This window comes from Patella vulgata, chromosome 2 (assembly GCF_932274485.2).
Source record: "Patella vulgata chromosome 2, xgPatVulg1.2, whole genome shotgun sequence".
In the NCBI taxonomy this organism is placed as follows: Eukaryota; Metazoa; Mollusca; class Gastropoda; family Patellidae; genus Patella; species Patella vulgata.
The window spans coordinates 33,362,890-33,385,943 of record NC_065880.2 but is presented as its reverse complement, the minus strand read 5'-3'; the positions used below and the strand labels follow the sequence as shown (position 1 = coordinate 33,385,943).

The 23,054-nt window shown below is 32.8% G+C and overlaps 2 protein-coding genes across 2 annotated transcripts in view; one reads left to right on the top strand and one right to left on the bottom strand.

Annotated features, from left to right (window-relative positions):
* The window catches only part of LOC126809577 (dynein beta chain, ciliary), a 29,000-nt gene extending 23,028 nt beyond the window's left edge, over positions 1-5,972 (bottom strand). The window contains exons 1-12 of the mRNA XM_056098633.1: positions 5,415-5,972; positions 4,614-4,807; positions 4,276-4,465; positions 4,002-4,101; positions 3,465-3,676; positions 3,045-3,278; positions 2,527-2,694; positions 2,304-2,420; positions 1,779-2,044; positions 1,236-1,431; positions 797-1,052; positions 306-550 (exon numbers count right to left, since the gene is read on the bottom strand). Coding sequence (XP_055954608.1) covers positions 306-550; positions 797-1,052; positions 1,236-1,431; positions 1,779-2,044; positions 2,304-2,420; positions 2,527-2,694; positions 3,045-3,278; positions 3,465-3,676; positions 4,002-4,101; positions 4,276-4,465; positions 4,614-4,807; positions 5,415-5,771 — 2,535 coding nt within the window. The 5' untranslated portion in view covers positions 5,772-5,972. The remainder of the gene's footprint in view (positions 1-305; positions 551-796; positions 1,053-1,235; positions 1,432-1,778; positions 2,045-2,303; positions 2,421-2,526; positions 2,695-3,044; positions 3,279-3,464; positions 3,677-4,001; positions 4,102-4,275; positions 4,466-4,613; positions 4,808-5,414) is intronic.
* Positions 5,973-8,537: 2,565 nt separating this feature from the next.
* LOC126810429 (CDP-diacylglycerol--glycerol-3-phosphate 3-phosphatidyltransferase, mitochondrial) lies at positions 8,538-19,665 on the top strand. Its single transcript, XM_050535492.2, has 9 exons — positions 8,538-8,623; positions 9,329-9,515; positions 11,294-11,371; positions 13,467-13,756; positions 14,637-14,818; positions 15,663-16,078; positions 17,741-17,966; positions 18,524-18,606; positions 19,035-19,665. The coding sequence occupies exons 1-9, from the start codon at positions 8,556-8,558 to the stop codon at positions 19,152-19,154; spliced, it is 1,650 nt and encodes a 549-aa protein (XP_050391449.1). The 5' UTR covers positions 8,538-8,555; the 3' UTR covers positions 19,155-19,665.
* Positions 19,666-23,054: the final 3,389 nt, after the last annotated feature.

Below are 23,054 nucleotides of genomic sequence, written 5' to 3'. Positions count from 1 at the left end.
AATCATATCAAAATTGATTTTTGAATAAACAAGCCTAAGTTTTGCTGGTTTTACATTGATATTTAATCCATTTTGTGAAATAATCTTTTAACAATTATAAAATTTTTTAATTTGTGTGACTTTGTCTCACTTGGGCATTCAAGAATATATAAAAACTTATTAAACCATAGTGTACATTTCAGGGTAGCACAATTGTTAAATTTCAATGTCATTATAAAACTGTATTTAAAATAACTAACAGGAGAATATTGAAATTGGACAAATAAAAACATGAATGAATATAGTAAGTAAAACTAATTGAATACCTTGAGTAGTGTGTGGATCTTTTCACCAGCTTGTTTAATCTCATTGTATCGTTTATTAAGACGATCTTGACGGTCATCTAAATGTAATAAACTATCGTGTTTATCTTCTTTTCTTTCAAATAGTGAAACCTTAGACCACGTTGTCATAATCTTTTGTATTTCTTCTACGTTATTCTTAGCTTTCTGTACGCGCGTTTCCAGATTATGTACCCTCTCTCTTGTTTCATCAATGTATTCCCACACGCCTGTATAAACAAACAATAATTCATTAATACATTCTCTACAAAAGAACCGATACATAAAAAAAACCCCAGATTTTTGTCAATTATCACAGAGCAAATCCTTGGGTTTTTTTATACTCAATTTGTCATAAGGAGAAATTTACGTTTCTCAACTTTCAAGATCGAGCAACATTTAATTTTGACACTGTTACTAAAAAATATGGAATTATTGTCATTTAACTATAACAATAATGTAACTTTTCAACCAACCTTGACTGTTCCAATTTAATGATGTTTCTGCTTTTTCTAACTGTACATCTATATCTTGTAATTGACTTTCTATTAACGGATATTCGACTTCTAATATTGTATTTCGTACTTTATTGTACCACTGTACAGTTAAGTCTAAATTAGCTAAATATTTTCTAAATTCATCATTTCTAGCATACACAGCATTGGCACTTCCTGGCACTTCTTCTTCAGAACGGATTTCTAAATATTTCACTTCACGTAACACAGCCACCAACTAGAAAAGAAAACGAATTCTTTATCAAAATATGAAATGAAAGGAACATACATAGACTACACAAATCCAATAAAAGCATTATATGATCCACACAGGAAAGTTGAAACTCAAGAATTTCTTCCATTAAGACTTGCATTAAACACTGCCTCGGAATCTAGCTTGCATAAAACAGTTTCACTATACCTGTCTATCAAAGTTAACAGAAATAAGTTTGGTTTCTCCATTTCGCGTAACCAATGGTTGTGATAAATTAAACGAACATGCATCATCAACACCCGCTGTCCATTCTTTATACTCTTGTTGATCCCACAGTGCTAATAGTTTCATCATTTGTTCATATTTGGTAAATACAAGATGTGCTTCTTCAGTTTCCATACAACTACAAAATATATAACATTTAGTTGACATCAATTCAAATATTCGTCCAGTATATAAATGGATCATTGTGTTCAGCAGTGGGTTATAGAAATCCATTTTGGGTTTTTATGTTACCAAGATGGCCGATGACACAGAGTAGGGCTGCTATCTAACCTCTCCCTCTTTGTAACTTTTCTTTAAAAAAAGAAGGATCAAGCTATGAATGATCAAGCAAGAAAAGATAACAATTGCTTCCCCCATTTTCAGAATGAAATTTTTTAACTGCAAAAACTTTCTTGAAATGTCTACATTTGATATTTATACAATATGAAATCCTTGTAGATTACGATATAACTAAATTATACTAACGGATGTTCTATATGTTTAAAGTTTCCCATGTGTATTGTAATTCTCTCATTTAATTCTTTCGACCATCTTAAACTTCCAGTAACACTTGGCATGTTCTTGTGAATAGGCGCTTTTCCAGTTTCTTTCTTTTTAGCCAATTGTAAATCATAAATATTCTTGGCTTCATCTAGTTCATGGTTCATATTCACTACTACTACTGGATATTTGGCTTCAAAGTCTTGTTTGATTAGTGGTCTGTCTAACAGTGTATTCATTATGTCAATCAGCTGCAAGTAAAATACAAGCTTCGGTTTAATTTCAAATTTCATCGGATTCAAATTCTGTTTTCATTATCCCGGATGGAGCAAAAAAAGTAGGATGTTAAACCCCATTTCATTTATTCTTCAACTTTAAATAATTTTAACTAAAGTAAACAAAATATTTCCCTGTTTAATGAAGGTCGTCAAAAGATTAAATCTGCGAAGATATTGTTGCATGTTTGATCTCAAGACAATTTATCAAAGTTATTTTGTTTAAAAGTTTTACCTTAAAAATAGATTCCAACCCTGAGCAGTCATCAAAACCCTGGCATATAATTGTAGCAAGTCTTCTATCAATATCACCTATCTTCTCTAAAAAGTTCTGATAATCGTCTAAAAATTCCTGTGAAAAAAAAAGCCCGAAAAGTATAAGCTTACTAATCCACAACTTTGTTTAATATTACATATATATAAAAAAAAAAAAATCAATTTGATTAATCAAAACTTACATCACTACTTGGATCCAAACAATCATAACCTCTCTCTGAGAAAACTCGGAAGATTTCATTAAATTCTTCAAAAATGGACATGACTTGGCCACTCAAACATTTTCCTTTAATTCCTCCAAGTTCAACTTTTTCCAACTTTATAAATTCCAATGCAGTTTCCATCAATTCCTGAAAAATAAAGACTTAAAATTTAATTTAAAGTTGGGGCACATTTTATTTCAAATGAATTATCTCCCCTGACACATCATTTTTGTCAAATTTTACATAAAATGCTGCATTATATTTAACAGGTGTGATGTCAAATTACTAATAATAATACAAAATGACACCTTTAACTTTAACCATTTTCAAAATCGAAGAATAGCCACCAATACATAGCTATTAGTAAATGTGCAAAATGATGTAAATACTCCTACTTGATTATCTCCCTCTTGAAAAAATTAAAGACAGTTGCCTTGAAATCTAATAATCGTCAAATCTAATCTTCAGAAGAAAAGTGCATGAGGTCTTTTACTTACCCTGACTGTTTCAACACGCTGTTTGAATTTATCGTATCTAGCAAAAACAAGTTGTGGATCGAATTCCCATTCCTTTGGTTCAACACCTTCATCATAGTAAGATTTGAGTTTTCCCTTGTGGTCCTCATAGGTATCTTTAAAAGCTTTCAACACTTCACAGGCTTTCTGTACTTTATCTATTGTTTCTTCTACTTCTCCTTTGAATATTTCAGTTGGATCCAAGAAAGCTACAGCCTACAAAGAAATAATGAAATTTATTATCAATGTTTTGAGGGGTAAAAACATAATTAAGATTAAGAAATACAAAACCTATGTTCACTAATTGACTAGTCAACTGCTTAAAGCAACATGTGTCATTTCCCCAGTTAAACAGGGGAAACATAATTATGTTGGTGTAAAGGTAAATTAGATTTAGCGTACCATATTAATAATCATATTACAGATTTCTTGTAATAAGACAATGACTCTGCCTGGAGTACTGTAATAATTAGAGTGGGTCCAGACTTGACAAACAGTGTAGATAGTAGGCGATAACAGAGGTATACATTCATCAAATTCAGCCTGTTCTAAATCTTCAAGATAATGTCGTAAGGGCTTAAGATACATATTGATGTCTTGGGCCTCAGTCAAGGCTGTAATAATTAAAACAAAGAAAATTAAAAAAATTAATATTCAGGAAACAAAAGTAAAGTATGTTGATCAATCTCAAACAACAAAATTATGGTATCATTTTGTCAATGATGGAAATTTAAACTTATATGAAAGTTAAACTTGATAAGAAATATCTTCCACATTTTGGTTGAAAGGTTTTTTAAAACTAAAAGCAATATTTGTATTCAGGAATGTGACAGCAAAAAGTTTAAAAAACAGGCACACTTTATGAAACCCCTTAACTAAGGAAGTTGTGTTAGGATCATTTTGGTGCAAGCTGTACAAAAGCAAATAATTTCAACCTACCAGCTACTACATCTCTAAAAATATTTTTAAATGATGGGAAATAACTGCTGTTTGTTCTTTCTAAAAGCTCAGCCATTTTCCTAACCTTTGGATCTCTCAGCTGAAAAAATAAAATAAATTTATTAAAATCTTTTTCGGTGAGAATTTGTTTCACTGAAGGAAAATAATTCCTGTGATCTTAGTTTTCTAAATTGGTAGTCTCAAAACATAAGATAAGGCAAGATTTCATTTTCATAGAAATAAATGTGTTTGATTCAAAACTTTCATGGTTTACCTGTTCGTAAATGCATTCAAGATTTTGGGCTTTATTTTCCCAAAACTTAATTTCTACAAAGGGTGTAGGATTGAGGCCCTCGAGGAGAGGTTGAGCTGAATCTCTCTTTAAGACATCACGGATCTGATGGGTCCATTCAATGATTACTGACTCAATAGCATGAATTAAAGTTCTATCAAATGATTCTCCCCTGCAATAAAAAAATATATAAAATTTACAATGACCAGTAGTAGATGTATTATTACTTGATTGATGTTTAAACTTTCACACATTCTTTCAGGTTTCTTTTCCATCACTACAGTACTAAAATCTATCTTTACCTCATAAAGCATACTTACTTGTCATCTTGAGGAGCTATGCTTTCAACTCTTTCAGCACCAACCGGTAATGGCAGTAGAGTTTTACCCTTAGCTTGACCAGACACTACAAAGACATTGCTCTTTAGACTATGTACATGTTTTGTGACATCAGTTGACACAACCTTTGGCCAGTGATCATGATTTCGGTCATTGGACAAGAGTGGTACCAATACCTAAAAGAAAAAAATCAAAATACATCTTTACTTACAATATATCAAAGCTCAAGTTAAGTGTGCACATAAGCTTACAGAATTAATTAAATTTGTTTATAAATCAATTATCCATGACTAAATTGTCTGTTGGCTAACATGGTTTGTACGTGCTGTATTAATAATAAAGAATAAAATGTTGATTAATCTAGTAATCTTTTTATCTCATTATGATCAATTCTTTTCTTAATCAGCTGGTAAATCTCTTTAACAATCTAATCAATTCTAAAACAAGTTGAGCTGAAAACATTATCTGACTTCATTAATTAATGAATACACCACACATAATTATAATATAACCATTCAGTCAATGTTAATAATATTGCTAATGACAAGCTAGTATGTAGCTGGTCAAAAAAAAAGAAAGATATTTGTTAAAAAAAACCCAAGGCAATAGCTTATAGTTGCTAGATTTGTGAAGATTAGCTTTTAGTTTTAACTTCTTCATTGGTTTTTGGGACAGTTTTTATGTTAACATTCAAAGTTTATATTATATGATTACACTAGTAACACTGTCACTAGGCTAATTACAGCCACTCCTGAGTAAAATGACAAAAGAATGAATACCTACCTCATCCACAAATGCAGATAACTGGTCTAACGGTGAATATGCTAGATCACCATACAATAAAGCAACCCTTAAATTAGTGTCTTTTTGAATTGGATCCCTGGATCTTTTCACAAAATAACATGCCTTTCCTTTTGGATTATTTGGCCATTCAAATTGAACTGTCAAACCTCCAGCAGGAGTTAAAATAACAACCAGAGAAATGAGGTCTGGTTTCTCAAAGTAGTCCAAAAACATTTGCTTTGTTTCATCAACACTATACATCTTTGACCATTTATCTGGTTTGATTTTTAATGTCTTTAAGACATAGTCTGCTACAAATAACACACGGGTGTCGGATATTTCCAAATCGCTTGCCATGTTGACTTCGTTTGCTAGCCAAACTAATCACAAATAAGTCTTCAGTAGTAGTGAATACAATACTATATTATATATACAAACGTGTTCTGCAGCATCGAATGGAAGATTTTACACCTTCGATTGCTACAGATACATTTTTACGCCTTCAGGCCAAGGTTTTTGGAAGGCCGTCTTCTGCCGAAAGTTTTATAGTATGGCTGTAAGTCGATTATGTTTGTTGCCATGACGGGTTGTCATGTACGCGCGAGAATTTTATTATCCAGACACTTCACTCAATGAAAAAAATAAATAGAAAAATTATGACTGGATAATCTGATCATCGTAATTCAACGCGACTTCCGTTTTAGTTCCGGAAGTGTACGTACAATTACGGAAATTTACGATCGTGCCCGAAAATTCTAAGAGGCGTACAAGATTTAAGCCCCACCCTTTTATTGTCTTGGCCATTCCCACTTTTTGAGGTCAAGCAGATTTCCGTATTTCTATGATGAAATTCTTAATTTATAATAATATACAGTCATGTAGTAAAATCACTCTAATAATGTCATTATGAAAAGATTAATAATAATAATAATGATTTATTTTTGATAAAGCGATTCACATTAAAACAAATTCTCTAACCAGTACATACAAACATATATAGTTCAATTTTAAACTTTACAAATTTACCATAAAAATATTAAAACATTTTTAAAGCAACTATAGCTAAAACCGTTGTATATTTTTAAAATTATTAAAAATTGTAAATGAAACTAACAACTAAAACTTACGCCTACAAATCCAAAGGGTTCAAATTGTCAATTATTCTCAATGAAGATGGTATGCTGTTCGCGACGGGGGATCACGGTGGCTAAGTGGGTAAGGCGCTGGCTCGCTAGCCTGGAGGTCGGGTGTTCGATCCCTGCATTGGCCGAGAAAGTTCATCCAGATTTTCCGGCGTGGTTCCCCCTTGTCAGTGATGCAGGACGGAGGGCCTGACAAGGACAGCTGTCTAGTCATTCGGATGAGACGAAAAACCGAGGTCCAGTGTACACATTGGCGTGCACGTAAAAGATCCCTTGACAGTTGGAATTCGATATAAGAGTAGGCCGTAGTGCCGCTGTCCGGGCAAAATTACCCTCATAGCACACTGTATGGCGTATGCCCGTCTTCATTAGCCCAGTTCGGAGCAAAACAGTAGGACGTTAAACCCCATTTCATTTCATTTCATTTCATTTCTGTTCGCGACGGTTGAGGTCGGACAAGTTTTATGACATCACCACTTCAAACTCGAATCGGGGGGTTGGATGGCTGAATGGTTAGCACGTGCGTGCTGTATCATAAAGTCTGTCATTGAGTCAACTGGCGTGGTTTCGAATCCCCGGTTGTACGTGACAAGGAGTAGATTCGCCTAGCGGACAGCGTCCGATCAGAGGCCGTTCCTAAAGAAACTAGTTATAGTCTGGAGGTCGCGGGTTCGTCCCGGTGTTGACCGAGAAAGTTCAACAGAATTTTCCGGTGTGGCTTCTCTTTGTCAGGACGGAGAACCCGGCAAGTATAACTAGACGTTCTGATAGGACGAAAAACCGAGGTGGATGTAAAAGATTGATTGGCAGTTGGAATTCGATTTAAGAGTAGGCCGTAGTGCCGCTGTCCGTTAAAGCCCATTTCATTTCGTTTCACTATATACCCGAGCCTCAATGGTAACCAGTGGAGTTCCTGTAGGATTGCAATGACGTCGTGAAAGAGATCTTAAACGCACTGCCGCATTTTGAATGTGTTGAAGCTTTTTGAATTGGTACCCATTGGGTTCTATATGTGGAAAGCCTATGATGAGTTTCCCCTGTTTATAGGATTGTATTCTTAATTTATATAATAAAATCACTCGAATATCATTATCTTTAGGAAATTAATTGAAGAAATTCTAGAAGATCTTTGAATCATAAGGAACAAGGCTTACTATCAAACAAAGCCGATAGAGTTCAATATGTGGTGGTAATAGGCAATGATTAGGTCACTATATTTCTTGATATATAAGACCATATTCTAAATCACTCAAAAAAAAAAAAAAAAAAAAAATACTCCAAAATACTTGAATCATAAGAAAAAGACACAAGTTTTAAAACGAGACCGATAGATACGTCCTTGTCTTATCTCTCAAACTCAAATGCCTTTTTTATGGAAATTAATTTAAAAATATACTACAAAATCTTTGAATCATAAGGAATAGGCGTACCATTTAAGTACTTAGAAAATAGATTAGCCTACTGGGCTAATGAAGACGGTGCGGGGCAAACGCCATACAGTGTGCCATGAGGGAAATTTTGGACAGCGGCGCTACGGCCTACTCTTAATCTTTTCAAATTCGAACTGCCAAGGGATCTTTTACACCTAGGGTTTCAGTACCATCCGAATGATTATTAAGACCTATGTTGTCCCTGAATTCTTTTAAACGAATAAAAAGAGGTTTAAGCATGGACCTTAATTATAATACATAGGTCCATGCATGGTTTAAGGTTTATTCATCGGATACTATTGCTAATCAACTTTCAATTAGTTAACTATTTAAAGAAATTTTGATCCTGTAGGCCTACATTGATTTATATCGAAGCTCTGGGTCTATATATAAGGTGATCCATGGTAATAGGCCTATTTAGTCAAATATCTGAGTATAGCCTCTGATATACGTAATGTCAGGGCCGTGCATAGAACTGTCAATCAAATTGACTGACATATGTTCCTGCCCCTATAATCGTCGTGGCTTTATCTATTGGATTTATAATTTACCGTACCGGAAGGTGGAAGATGGTGGACATGTTGAGGATTCGTCTGCTTGGGAAAACTTTTCCAAGGCAAACAAGGGTTGCATTTTGGTAAACATTCTTCAGCTTTTATTTATTTATCTTTGACTGGCTTGCTTATATCATTGACCTTACCATGTCGAAGTCTGATAAAATATATTCAGTAGTAGACAGTTATACCATCATGTTTACAATTTACAAATCTCAGTTTGCCGAGACCGAGTGCTGTCTCAAGCTGACAGTGAATAATGTAAAATGAAGCATGGTTATATAGGTTTAGCAGTGGGAGGAAACAGGAGGACCCAGAGAAAAACCCACAAGGTTGGCCATGTGACCCTACTCCTTGTCACGAACAACCGGGGAATCGAAACCACACCAGTTGACTCAATGAGAGACCTTACGCTTATGATACAGCGCGCACATGCTAACCATTCGGCCATCCCCACCCCGGGCCACCCACCTTAGAGCCTAAGAAGTTAAGAACAACTTGGAATGCATGAAATTGCACAGAATTTTTTAGTGAGAGATCCCCGAAACCGACCTCCCCTGACCCCCTCTATAGGAGAGATCAGCGACTCTCTCCCATTTCGGACCACCAAACTTAATGAGTAAACCTGGTAATTTAAATCATTCCATGCATAGTTCTGTACTAATCAATAATATTATTATGGTTGATAATATGTGTTACTTACACCCGTAGGACAGTTAAGGCTTGTAGTCCAAAATTGCCTTATGCATTGAAAACTGAATTAAACATTTAATCTTTTTAATTTACAGGTCATCAGGCCCTAAAAAGACAGTGAACAAGGCACCACTCCAAGGAAGGAAGATCTCAGAGATAACAGCAACACATACTAATTATGACCATTTTAGTTGGTTAAATAAATTTGGACCATGTTATCCGGTTCATGGCGACAAAGTGTTAGTATTAACAGAACCCACACAATATTTTGAAGTTCTCAAGGTAATATTAAGAAAGATGTTTTAAAAAAAAGTTAAAAAACTGTGGTAGCAGGTCCTGTAGAAGATCTGTTATCAGTGCTTGTGGTGGTTTCATCCCACACTCATGAGCCCCTTCCATCTCGTCGGACTTAAAATTAATATGCATAGTATTTAATTTTAAGTTTGTGAGACAAAGAAACTTATTTCAATTATTTGTGATAATTACTGGAGTAAAAAACAAAACAAAATAGGCGACTGTATCTTAATCAGATTGCTTTAATTTTAATCAGAGAGGATGTTAGCTTACTTTATATGTATTTGCTTTTCACATTTAATATCTTTTAATTCGTAGTATAAATATCTGAATGATGTCTTACTTATGGTATTTTGGGAAGATTGCTAGTTCTGATTATCTATTGAATTCATTATTGAAATATACATAATTTCATGTAAAGTAATGTCTTTTAATTAGAAATATATGTGCTGTGTCAATTTTATCTAAATTGCTAGTTCTAATTATCTATTGAATCATTGTTAAAATGTACATAATTTTATTCAAAGTAATGTGACTTAATTAGAAATATATGTGCCGTGTCAATTTTATGGACTTAACATAATTATGTTTCAATTTCATGCTTCTTTTATTCATGCCCTTATTTCACTTATGTCATAGGGTGAATATCATTTTTAAATTGAAATCTATGCAATATTTGAAAAATCATGAAGGTTATCTCTAATTAACAAAAATATTTTTAGTTTCATGCTTCTTTGATTGATTTTGTTCCACCAGTTTCACTCACGGGTGAATGTCATTTTAATTTTAAAGAAATTTCATTTCACTATTCCACCATCATATTGTATTCATTCGAAGCTTGAATAAAAAGACCTGCCATAGGCAAATTTATCTCTTACATAATGCATTTTTAATTGAAAATAACATATCCTTCTTTCTGGCTTAACCGTCCTTTCGCATGATATCTGGGTATGAATTATCAAATTTTATCAAATTATGTCAATTATTTCAATTATTTATACTCATTTCATATTAAAGGGGCATTAGGTAAGATTAGATAAAGAGCTGACTGTTCTCGCTAAAATAGTTAAAGGCTCAATACCACTCTTGTTGTAACTGAATGATATGTCCCAATCTTTATTCTGGTCAACAAATTGTACTATTTAGAATATTTCAATTAATTGATGATACAAATTTCATCTTAACATACCTTATTTAAAAATTTTGAAAAATTGAACATAATGGTTTGAAACGTCTAACGTAAACCTTTTCAAATGAAACTTTGATTTAAAAATATTTTCGAACCCTCTGGACAAGTAAAATAGGATGTAATGGATAATTTACACAACAGGTAGGACACTTAAACATCTAGTACTTAGATAGAGATATTATTTATTTTCTGGAGCTTTCAAGCCAGCAAGAGTGTTATTGTCCCTTTAAAATATAGATAGTGAAAATAGAATATGCTGAAAATTTCAGTCAAATTGCAGCACTTTGAACCTAGATATTAGCAATTAAATTTTAGGGTAGTCTCAATCATTATTACTCGCTACCGTTGTTACTATGATAAACAAAGTCATGATTGTCCATTTTTACGGTTATTTCATCCACAACAAAACGTATTCAAATCCACTAAATATCACAGGCTAACGATGGCATCGAAAGTTGATTGTGGTCTTGATAAGTTAATGTCTAATTTATTAATAAATAAATAGGCAGATTTAGCTCTTGTATAATGTATGTTTAATTATTCAACAGTTAAATTTTCTTGTCTTTTATTTTTTCAGTTGAAGATCAAAAAGGCTAAAAAGAGAGTAATACTAGCCTCGCTTTATTTAGGAACAGGAAGTTTAGAAGATGAATTGGTAAATTTCTATATTTTTATAAAAAAAACAAGCACACCATACATGATGATGATAAAAAGTGACTGAAGTTATTTGCAAATATAAATAAATAAAATAGTAATGCAAGTATCTGTGCTAGTTCAGCATACTCCTATCAGTGTTTCATTTGATTAGACCCGATCCCACTCAATACTGCTGGACAGACTAATGATTCCGGTCACAAATTATGAAAAATTAACAACCAATTCATTAGGCTACAGTGTAACAAATTAATCAGTAAAATACGGAAACAGTTTTATATAAGCATTTTTGCTTATTACTGCATCCTATTCACTTATGCTTTTGAAAATGATAAATTGTAGATACTAATCTTCTCTTGAATAAAACGTAAAAGTGACCATCGCTGCTACATTTATGACATTACTAGAGAATAGCAGAATATTGCAGAAAAAAACTAACTGTGTGATTAATGAGGCTATCCATAAAGATTGCCATATTAAAATAGTTTTATCATCCTTTAATACATTTAAATCAACTATCCAAAATTTTAGAGATCAAAACATGAACTGTCATGTTATGTGTATCCTTTGTTTTAACAAACTGAATAGAATTCACCTTTGGCTTCCAACAGATTTAACTGGACGATGAAAATAGACACACTCCGTCAAAATCTCAACTTTTGGTTGGCCTTCTTTGTGAAGCTCTGTGAACAATTAGGGTAATTGGCTTTTTAGTTCTTCTGCAAGTTTCATTTTATAATCATGGTCAAACAACACAGAGCAATGTCATACTAACGAGATTCTTATCTTTTATAAACTTTTATTACTGATACCAAATTACATTTGGATAGACAGGGATATAATGTCTTATTCAAGGCCATAGCTTTGACAGACCACTAGAGTGAGGATCAAATTCTAACTGCTCATCTATCCAACCCTTCACCTAATTTGTCATACAAATAAACTATGCAATATGAAGACAACCCTTGTAGTTAAAATTTAACTGAGTCTATTAAAATTGGGGTTTTTGGTTGTAATACTAATACTACAGGGTTATTTTAGTTCTATGAAAGGTGCTATGTTTATTGAAGTGGTTATACAAATGGGTGACAACGAGAAATGGGCTAAGTAGGTATTTTGCAAGATTCAACTTTCTTAGACTAACTCACAGACAGTTCCTGCCACCATCAATTGCTGAAAGTAGACTATTATCATCCAGTCATCTCGTGCACAGATTAGTGCAATCAAATAGAATAATGTTGACGTAAAATGGTGCCCATACGAAACACTTACCCAAAATGGTAATTCTACCACCCTAATAACTGACACATCTATACTTTCTATATAAGAAAGAGTGAGGTTAAATTTACCTTCAGACATCATTTAGTATTCTCGGAAGGATCTTCCCACAGCCTCCTCGGCTGAGAGGCTGGGAAATAGACATCAATTAGTATTCTTAAAAGAACGTACTCTCAGCCTCTGGTTCGAGGCTGAGATAGAAACAATGTAGTGTTTCAGCCGATAGGGCCGAGTTCTAGGCTTGTTAAACTCAAACTGTTGATATTATAACAACTCCTAATGTACTATCATAGATGTTGTTGTTTCCTGTATTTAACCTTTGTATTATGGATATTATAATCATGTATAAATATAGTTATACCAGCGAAATATTTCAGAGTACAACATGGAAGTCAAGAGTTAATTCATATATTTAATAAAACTGTAGTGTCACAGGGTGGCCGAATGGTTAACGTGTGCACGTTGAATCAGAAGACCTGTCATTGAGTCAAGTAGCATGGTTGCGATTCACCGCTTGCAAGTGACAAGGAGTAGGGTCGCCTGTACAACCCTGTGGGTTTTCTCTGGGTACTCCGGTTTCCTCCCACTGCTAAAGACCCCTATGCACAAGCGAATTATTGAAATAAAATTGAACCATACCTTAGTCCCGAAATGACCTAGTTTGTGTTGAGTGAATGTAAACCCCATTTCTCTCTCTCTCTCTCTCTCTATTAAAATTGCTAGAAAATATTTCTAACCTTGATCACATATTTATTTTTAGGATTGATGAACTTATTTAGGATGACTTGACCCTTTATTTTAAATTGTTCTCTTTTCAGGTTGATTGTTTACAGGAAGCATGTGCCAATGCTGCCAAAGAAGGTAATGGTAACTTCAAAGTTCGTGTTTTGATAGACTATACCAGAGGATCAAGAGGAAAAGATAAAAGTTCAAGAACTATGTTACAACCATTGTTATGTGAATATGGTGGAAATGTTCAGATTGCTTTATATCACACACCAGACTTGAGAGGTTTATTAAAGAAGATAGTCCCAGAAAGATTTAATGAAACTATTGGTTTAACACATATTAAAGCTTATATCTGTGATGATAGTGTTATGATTAGTGGGTATGTTTGAAAATAGCTTTGTTCCAACGTATTGAAGGGAGGTAACTAGGTTGAACTAGGAAATTATCACCACTTTGACAATTAAGTTAATACACTTTTGATTATAACAGTGAAATTACTCTATGAGGATGCTGGATTGTCAGTCTGGAATGTTCAGAATTGACAAACTTGCAATCGAGTGACAGAATTCAGTCTTGTCACAGTTCACTCAGTCCCAACAAAAGAGCTAGGTAGTGGGAGTAGAATAGTGACAAAATTGAACACAATAAATATATCTTTCAATTGTCATGGTATTTTTTAATTCCCTCGACGCATGCGTTGTAGCTGAAATTTGCTTTTTCAATATTTTTTGGATGAAGAGATAATATTTCCAGACCATTCCTTCGAGTATCCCCTAAGTAATCATGGCAATCACAAGCTACATTTTAAGGTCTATGTGCAATACTGTGTTTTCTGATGTTCATATTCAAATGTGCAAGGGTCCATTTGTAGCCCGAAATTCGCTTTTTCAATATTTTTTGGATGGAGAGAATATATTTCCGGACCATTACTTCGAGTATCCCCTAAGTAATCATGGCAATCACAAGCTACATTTTAAGGTCTATGTGCAATACTGTGTTTTCTAATGTTCATATTCAAATGTGCAAGGGTCCATTTTACAAATTTTTTTCAAAGTTCAATAGAGTACTATAGTAAAATGTTTGATTGACATTTACTCAAGTCTTATATGGACCCAATTGCCAATTTTTTTTTTGCAATTTAGATTGTATTAAATATGTGCAAGTGTTCCACATTGATTTCTCTTCTTTTCTATGTGTCACAGTTGACAAATTGACCCAATTATTATTAGTTTGATGAAGAATTTTTCTTTTTTTTCCAGAGCTAATTTAAGTGATAATTATTTTGTTAATAGACAAGATAGATATATATTATTTAATGAATGTGGAGACTTAGCCGATTTTTTTGATAAAATGATACAGACAGTATCCAAGTTTTCTTTCCAGTTAAAACCAGACAACTCGGTCACACTTCATCCAAACTGGTCTCTACATCCGTTTAAAGGTATACACTTTTATTTATTATAGTTTTATTATTTGCTTCATATTGTTTTATTAAAAATTGCTTGCAAATTAAAGTCCTGATGCATCATTTTAAGCTAATTATAATACTGTTATGGATGGATCTCTAATAGGAATATCAGTCCAATAATTGTTCATTTCCATTTAGTATTTACAAAGATGTGTCGAATTGAAATTTCATAAATCTATATACAATAAGCCTGGCGCCATTTTGTTTTCCAAGAAAATTTAATGATTGATAGGCCTGTTTTAAATCCAATTGAATCCAACTTGCTGGGACAGTATCTAGTGTTTGTATTTTGATAGTTGTTTTCTTACTTAAATATTAAATAATCAATCTTGAGTACATATTAGCATGGATTGAGCCATGATATTTTAGTGACAAACATTAATGGTGCATTGTTACATTAAGTAAAGTCTGTATCATTACAAATCAGGACAGTGACGTGGACACTTATAACTGACCTTGGGATCCATTCCAATGATTTGATAATATTCTTACAGTGTCCTCATTTTTTGTCATGTCCACTTGTTTGTCTTGTGTGGATCTAGTTAGTTGTTGCTTGGTGTGGGCATAATCCATTATTTATATATATTTATTTTTTTATAATTGAATATTTTTTGGTGGTTTTTGTAACATAGAGCTATTGTGGGGTAATTGAGGGGCTTCAGGTATTGTTATTGAATGTTTTATTTTCTAAATATTTATATAGTACATGTATATGTAATTTAGATAAAATCAAAATTCTTTGATGTTTTGAAAAGTTGGATAGATATATTCCTGCATAATTTATGAATATGTCTGATTAGATTGATATGTATTTCAGACAATGAAGTGATGTTCAAAAGTGAAGCCAAAGAACAAATTTTAAAAATCTTAGAAAATCAAAAACTTCCAGCAGAGGATGTGTCATTCAGTCCAGCTCGGATATTCAAAAGACACACTAAACAAAGGAAATATATAAGTTTACCAAGACATTCCAGTTACACTAAAAATGGAAACAGTATTAATACTAATAGAACTCAAGATAAACCCCATGATACTTGGGTATATCCTTTAATACAAATGGGACCTTTTGGTATTATATTTGATGAATATGCAACATTATCGTTGTTAAGAGAAGCAGCTGTAGGTGATGAGATATTACTGGCATCAGGGTATTTTAATTTAACTGATCATTATCTCCGGGTTATACTTCAACAATCTTTTGCCAGATATAAAATACTTATGGCATCTCCTGAGGTGAGTAAAGAGAAATATTTTTAATAAGGATAGCTACTTAAAGCAAGAAAGCAGAAGCTATGTCTCAACTGCTTATATCTAGAACCAAAAGTCCTAGATTGTTAGAAATGAACAGAGTTCAACCTTTCTGATTCCAGTGGTTCACAGAGTGATGAATATCAATAGGGTTCATCTTCTTATGAACCCAGCTCTTTATAAACTGTAGACTCTATCGTGTTAACAAGATTTCGGAGAGAGGTTATGCATGGTGAATATCAAATTTATTCGTCCTCTCATGATCCCAATGCTAAATACAAAATTTTAAAAAAAAGCCCCTAAAAACTGTAGCGTATATATATCCTGGAACAGAAGACTGCAGATTGCTGAGAATCGATAGGGTTTGTCATCTCATTACCCGAACTCTTCAAATCAAATTTGAAAAAAGATCTGTTATAAACTGTAAGCTCTATCATATTAACAAGGTTTTCGTAAAAGGGTGGATAACTCAGGAAAGACCAATGCTTCACACCAAATTTGAAAAAAATTTGTCAAAAACTCTAGACCTTATCGCATTAACAAGATATTGCGATGTCATAACGAGAAGGGCAGTAACTCCAAAACGGAAAATAGGGGAACGCTGAAAATTGATAGGGATCACCTTATGGTGCCTATGCTTCATACCAAGTTTCAAGAAAACCCTTCACATATTTTAGCCTCTATCATGTTAACAAGAAAGTTTCCTGTTGGAAACCACAGGGGGAATCAATCTGGAACAAAATCTTGTAGAGCGCTGAAAATTGATACAGGTTCGTCTTCTCACGATCCCAATGCTTCTCACCAAATCTGAAAAAACGTTTGTAAAAAACTCTAGCCCTTATCGCTTTAACGAGGAATTGCGATGTCAAAATGACAAGTGCAGTTACTCCAAAACAGAAAATGGGGGAACACTGAAAAATTGATAGTGATCATCTTCTTATGGTGCCTATGCTTCATACCAAGTATGAGGAAATTTCTTCAAAAACTCAAGCCTCTATCGGGTAAACAATAAATTTTACTGTCGAAATGACAGGGGGAATAACTCAGGAACAAAATATTATAGTCCACGGAAAATCTAAAGGAATCATCCTCTTCAGGTTGTTTTGCAACCATGTCACCAAATTTGAAAAAAATCCTTCCCAAACTCTATCCTCAATCGTGCTAAAGAGAAAATGCAATGTCAAAACAACAAGGGCAGTAATTCAAAATGTCGTAGAATGCTGAAAATCGATAGTGATCTTTCACTCAAGGTTTGCAATCATCATACCAAGTTTGGAGAGAAAAAATCTGTCAAAATCTCTTGTAGCGTTAACAAGACATTGTTGATGGCCGCACAGGGGGGGAGGACTATATACACCCAAACTATGTGTTGGTTTATAAAAATTACTATCTCATCTTTATGTTGTTGATGTATTAAATCTTTTGTAATAAAAGAAATATCAGTGTTAGCGGAAGAGAATTTTAAAATATAAGTACCTTCTGATAACTGTGATAAAATACTGTTTTTGTCATTTTTAAAATCTTCATCTCTTGTATGCAAGAAGGAAAAGTTAAGGCCCTTTCGAGTTGTCTTCCACTTTAGGTGTCAAACACGATTATTTCCGAATGGTGTACTATTTGACTGAATGTCTATAATTATAATTTTAGGTAAATGGTTTTTATGGAGCAAAGGGTATAGCAGGATCTATACCAGCAGCCTATATACATATAGCTAAACAGTTTTATAATCAGTTAATGAAATATGGTCAAACACAACGAATACAGATGTGTGAATATTATCGTCAGGACTGGACATTCCATGTCAAAGGTTTATGGTATTATTTACCTAACCAGGCACTGCCATCTTTAACCCTTGTTGGCTCACCTAATTTTGGTAAGTTGAAGAAAATGTTGGTGTCCATTCATATATTAAGACGAGGATATATATGTATATAAGGGTCATTCTGAGAATCACCCAATAAAATGAACAAATTTAACCCAACTATCTCAGATTTTGATGAAAATCTGTTTAGCACCCGAAAGACAATAATAAGTGTTTTGATCTCTGACACATGAGCATCAATTACTGTTGAAATATTCTACAGGAAGTCACAATTTTCCATAGAAATAGAGGGTGGTGAAATAAGTGTGTTGAACTGTGTTCAATAGGTTTTAAGCCAAACCAAAATGAAGTCAAATCAGAGGATTGAATTAAACTCTTTGGGAGGACTGGCAGCAAGCAGGCACAATTAAACTATGCATTCAGACACCATTAAAACTAGGAATTTAAGCCCGAATTCATCCTTTTTCTGGTAAATGTAATATATATTTATATTTATATATTATATTAATATGGCCTGAAGAGGTTCAAGAGAACCTTAAAATTAGCCAAAAACATCTGTTTTTATAGAACTTAATTAACTGTTGTATTATTTCTGTATAATTTTACAGGTTATCGATCAGTTTATAGAGATTTAGAATGTCAAACAGCTATTGTTACAGATAATACAAGACTTCAAGAACAGTTACGACAGGTAAATTATATCACAACCACATTATGTTAAAGCCAGGACTTGCACTTCAAAATTTGGGGGATTGGGATGGCCTAGTGGTCTAGATCTCTAGTTACTCCGGTTTCCTCCCACAGGAAAGACCCCTGCGCGTGCACTAAGATAATAATAATGAAAATAAGACAACTTGTCTGCGATATCACCCTCTGGACTGTGGTACAGTTTGATAATTCACAGAAACTTTGCAAATTAAATTCATATTTTATTTATTGTATGGTATACTTTACTCCCTAATCGATTGGTCTGAACATTTCTGACCTATTTATTGATCAGCTTTTATAAAACACAAATTGTTCGGAGATGTTGAGTGAATAGTAGTCATTTAACATAGGTTATTTTTAATAAAGATTATTTGTATTTTCTTTTGTTGATCCACACACAATATTTTTCAGGAGCATGTTCGACTTTACCAATCATCCAACCCTGTAAAAGAAGATTTGTGGAAAAGAAGAGATCGTCATGTCCCTACTTGGGTGAAACTAGTCACTTCAGTGATTAAAAATTTCTTTTGAACTTGTGATAATAGATGTACTGAACTACAACAATCCCGGTCTTTTAAATCCATGGTATTTTAAATCCATACAAGGTTAAGAGGGACTTTAACCGATTAGTGAGAATGAGTGTGCACTGTGAATAGAAGTTGGTGTTTTAAACTTGATGTAATTTATATATATTTTATACAAATATATTGATAAGAAATGAATGAGATGAAATCAGATGGTAGAGAGAAAATATTAAAGTGAATTATATCTTCCTGCCATGATTTATTTTCATAGACATTGTTTATATGGTAACTCTCACTTGTATGTATACTTTACAAAGGATTATTCAGCTAATAGATATTTTTATAGAATACAAACTATTTACTATGCAATACATTGAAATTTTTTTACTATAAAGAATTTTGATTATTGCTCAGAGAGAGAGGGGGTAAGGGGAGATTAAATCCAGTTATTAATGTATGAATTTATTATTTATTTGTTTATTTTAAATAAAGATGTTAGTTTTTTTTTAAAACCGTACTATTAATTATTTTGATTCTCTTCCATGTTATGTGCTGTTTACCTCGATATACAAAGACAATAATATACTTTTGTAACATACAAGTTTGAAAAGGGGCTTACCATCATGGTCGTTGTAACTGAAGGCTAACCAGCATTGCCAAAAAGCATGAGAAGTATTTCTCTTTACACTAGCTTTAAAACTACAAATTTTAATATCACAAACTTGAAATTGTGTTACCTTTAGAAATCAGTACCTACTGACATACTTTGCTAGTATTACTTAGCAGAAAATATAATACTGAAATTTAATTCTTTTAAGTATTAGTGATCTAGTATTCAGGTTTTTACTAGTCATCCTACACTCTTTTAATGGGTGGGTTTGGTCACATACCACTCACACACACAATTTGTCTTTATATTATAACAATTATTTTTCTAAAATACCAGAAAAGCACGATGAATAATGATGATAACTGATCTCAACTTATAGTAATAATTCTTTCTATAATAATCACTATAAGATACCAACAAATACAGGTCTTATATATTGTGCTAATATTTTCTTTGATAACACAAGACCCTAAATAGTAATAAACAAGTATTCAGTCTTATGATAAACAGGTACTAGATACCACCAAATACAGATTTTCTTATAGTGGTAATATTTCTATAATAAGCACATATTAGATACATGCAAATAATGAATAATTAATTATGACACAAAATTTAAATAGTGATGATCTTATATATAGTTTCACCCAGCATCATATAGTGCTAATATGTTATATAATAAGGACATATTATATAGATACCTGTAGATACTAAATATTTAATCAGACACACAATGTGATGATCTTGCGTTGAGTTTCCCCCTAGCATCTTATAGTGCTAATATTTGATATAATACCACGCATCAAATACCAGCAAATACTGAATACTTAATCTTGACACCCAATTTAGATAGTGATGGTCTTTTGTTCAGTATCTCTTAGCATCTTATAGTGCTAATATTTTATATAATATGCACAAATTAGATGCCAGCAAATACTTAACCATGGCACCCAAATATAGATATTGATATCTTAAAGATATATTATGGACGATTAGAAAAAGTGCTGGCAATTCTCACTATAATAGTTAAAAACTAGATAATGTAAAGGGAATTTGCTGAAAATTTCAGTCAAATTGCTTTACTATAAGCCGAGAATATCTTATTTTAAAATCACTCTAGATTCGAATGTCATTTTTACCTGTCTCACGATAATTTACAAAGTCTCGATTATCCATTTTTGCATTTAATCTTCAACGGGCGTTGAACAGCAGATCAGATTCAAATCCAATGAAATCGGACACATAACATGGCATCGAGAGTTGATTATAGTCTTTTCATGTTGATAAATGTCTAATTAATAATTTATAGAACATTTCAGCCCTAAAAAAGACCTGCAATAGGCAGATTTACCTCTTGCATAATATGGTTAATGTTTTATATAAAATCACATATTAGATACCAGCAAATACAAAAAATATTCTGTCTCCACTAGCATCTTTTAGCGCTAATATTTTATATAATCAGCACATATTAGAAACCAGCAAATACTGAATATCTAATCGTGACACCAAATCTATATATTGATGATCTTGTAATCAGTTTCCCCTAGCATCTTATAGTGCTCATATTATATATAATAAGCACGTATTAGATACCAGGAAATGTGGAACACTTAATCTTGACACCCGATCTAAATACTGATTATCTTGTGTTCAGTTTCCCCTAGCATCTTATAGTGCTAATATTTTATATAATAAGCGCGTATTAGATACCAGCAAATACTGAATATTTAATCGTGACACCAAATAGTTACCATTAGATATTGAATACAAAAATTAATCTTAACAACGAATTAAATACTGATGATCTTGTGTTTTATTTCTTGGCACCCAATATTAATACTGATGATCTTGTGTTCAGTTTCTCCTAGCATCTTAAAGTGCTAATATTTTATATAATAAGCGCGTATTAGATACCAGCAAATACTGAAAATTTAATCGTGACACCAAATCTAGATATTGAAGCTTTTGTAACTAGTTTCCCCTAGCATCTTATAGTGCTAATATTTTATGTAATAAGCGCATATTAGATACTAGCAAATACTGCATATTTAATCGTGACACCAAATCTAGATATTGAAGCTTTTGTTACCAGTTTCCCCTGGCATCTTATAGTGCTAATATTTTATATAATAAGCGCATATTAGATACTAGCAAATACTGCATATTTAATCGTGACACCAAATCTAGATATTGAAGCTTTTGTTACCAGTTTCCCCTGGCATCTTATAGTGCTAATATTTTATATAATAAGCCCATATTAGATACCAGCAAATACTGAAAATTTAATCGTGACACCAAATGTAGATATTGAAGCTTTTGTTATCAGTTTCCCCTGGCATCTTATAGTGCTAATATTTTATGTAATAAGCGCATATTAGATACCAACAAATACTGCATATTTAATCTTGACACCAAATCTAGATATTGAAGCTTTTGTTACCAGTTTCCCCTGGCATCTTATAGTGCTAATAGTTTATATAATAAGCGCATATTAGATACCAGCAAATACTGAAAATTTAATCGTGACACCAAATCTAGATATTGAAGCTTTTGTAACCAGTTTCCCCTGGCATCTTATAGTGCTAATATTTTATATAATAAGCCCATATTAGATACAAGCAAATACTGAAAATTTAATCGTGACACCAAATGTAGATATTGAAGCTTTTGTTATCAGTTTCCCCTGGCATCTTATAGTGCTAATATTTTATGTAATAAGCGCATATTAGATACCAACAAATACTGCATATTTAATCTTGACACCAAATCTAGATATTGAAGCTTTTGTTACCAGTTTCCCCTGGCATCTTATAGTGCTAATAGTTTATATAATAAGCGCATATTAGATACCAGCAAATACTGAAAATTTAATCGTGACACCAAATCTAGATATTGAAGCTTTTGTAACCAGTTTCTCCTGGCATCTTATAGTGCTAATATTTTATATAATAAGCTCATATTAGATACCAGCAAATACTGCATGTTTAATCGTGACACCAAATCTAGATATTGAAGCTTTTGTTACCAGTTTCCCCTGGCATCTTACAGTGCTAATATTTTAAGAAATAAGCGCATATTAGATACCAGCAAATACTGAATATTTAATCGTGACACCAAATCTAGATATTGAAGCTTTTGTAACCAGTTTCCCCTAGCATCTTATAGTGCTAATATTTTATATAATAAGCGCACATTAGATACCAGCAAGTACTGCATGTTTAATCGTGACACCAAATCAGTTTCCCCTGGCATCTTATAGTGCTAATATTTTATATAATATGCAAAGTTTCAGTC

What these genes read in the sequence shown, in the direction of transcription:
- LOC126810429 (XM_050535492.2), top strand. Translation starts at nt 8,556, where the DNA reads ATGGTGGACATGTTGAGGATTCGTCTGCTTGGGAAAACTTTTCCAAGG. An exon ending in TGTTGGCTCACCTAATTTTG is followed by an intron (nt 17,967 to 18,523) that starts GTAAGTTGAAGA and finishes ATAATTTTACAG; the next exon opens with GTTATCGATCAGTTTATAGA. An exon ending in TTCAAGAACAGTTACGACAG is followed by an intron (nt 18,607 to 19,034) that starts GTAAATTATATC and finishes AATATTTTTCAG; the next exon opens with GAGCATGTTCGACTTTACCA.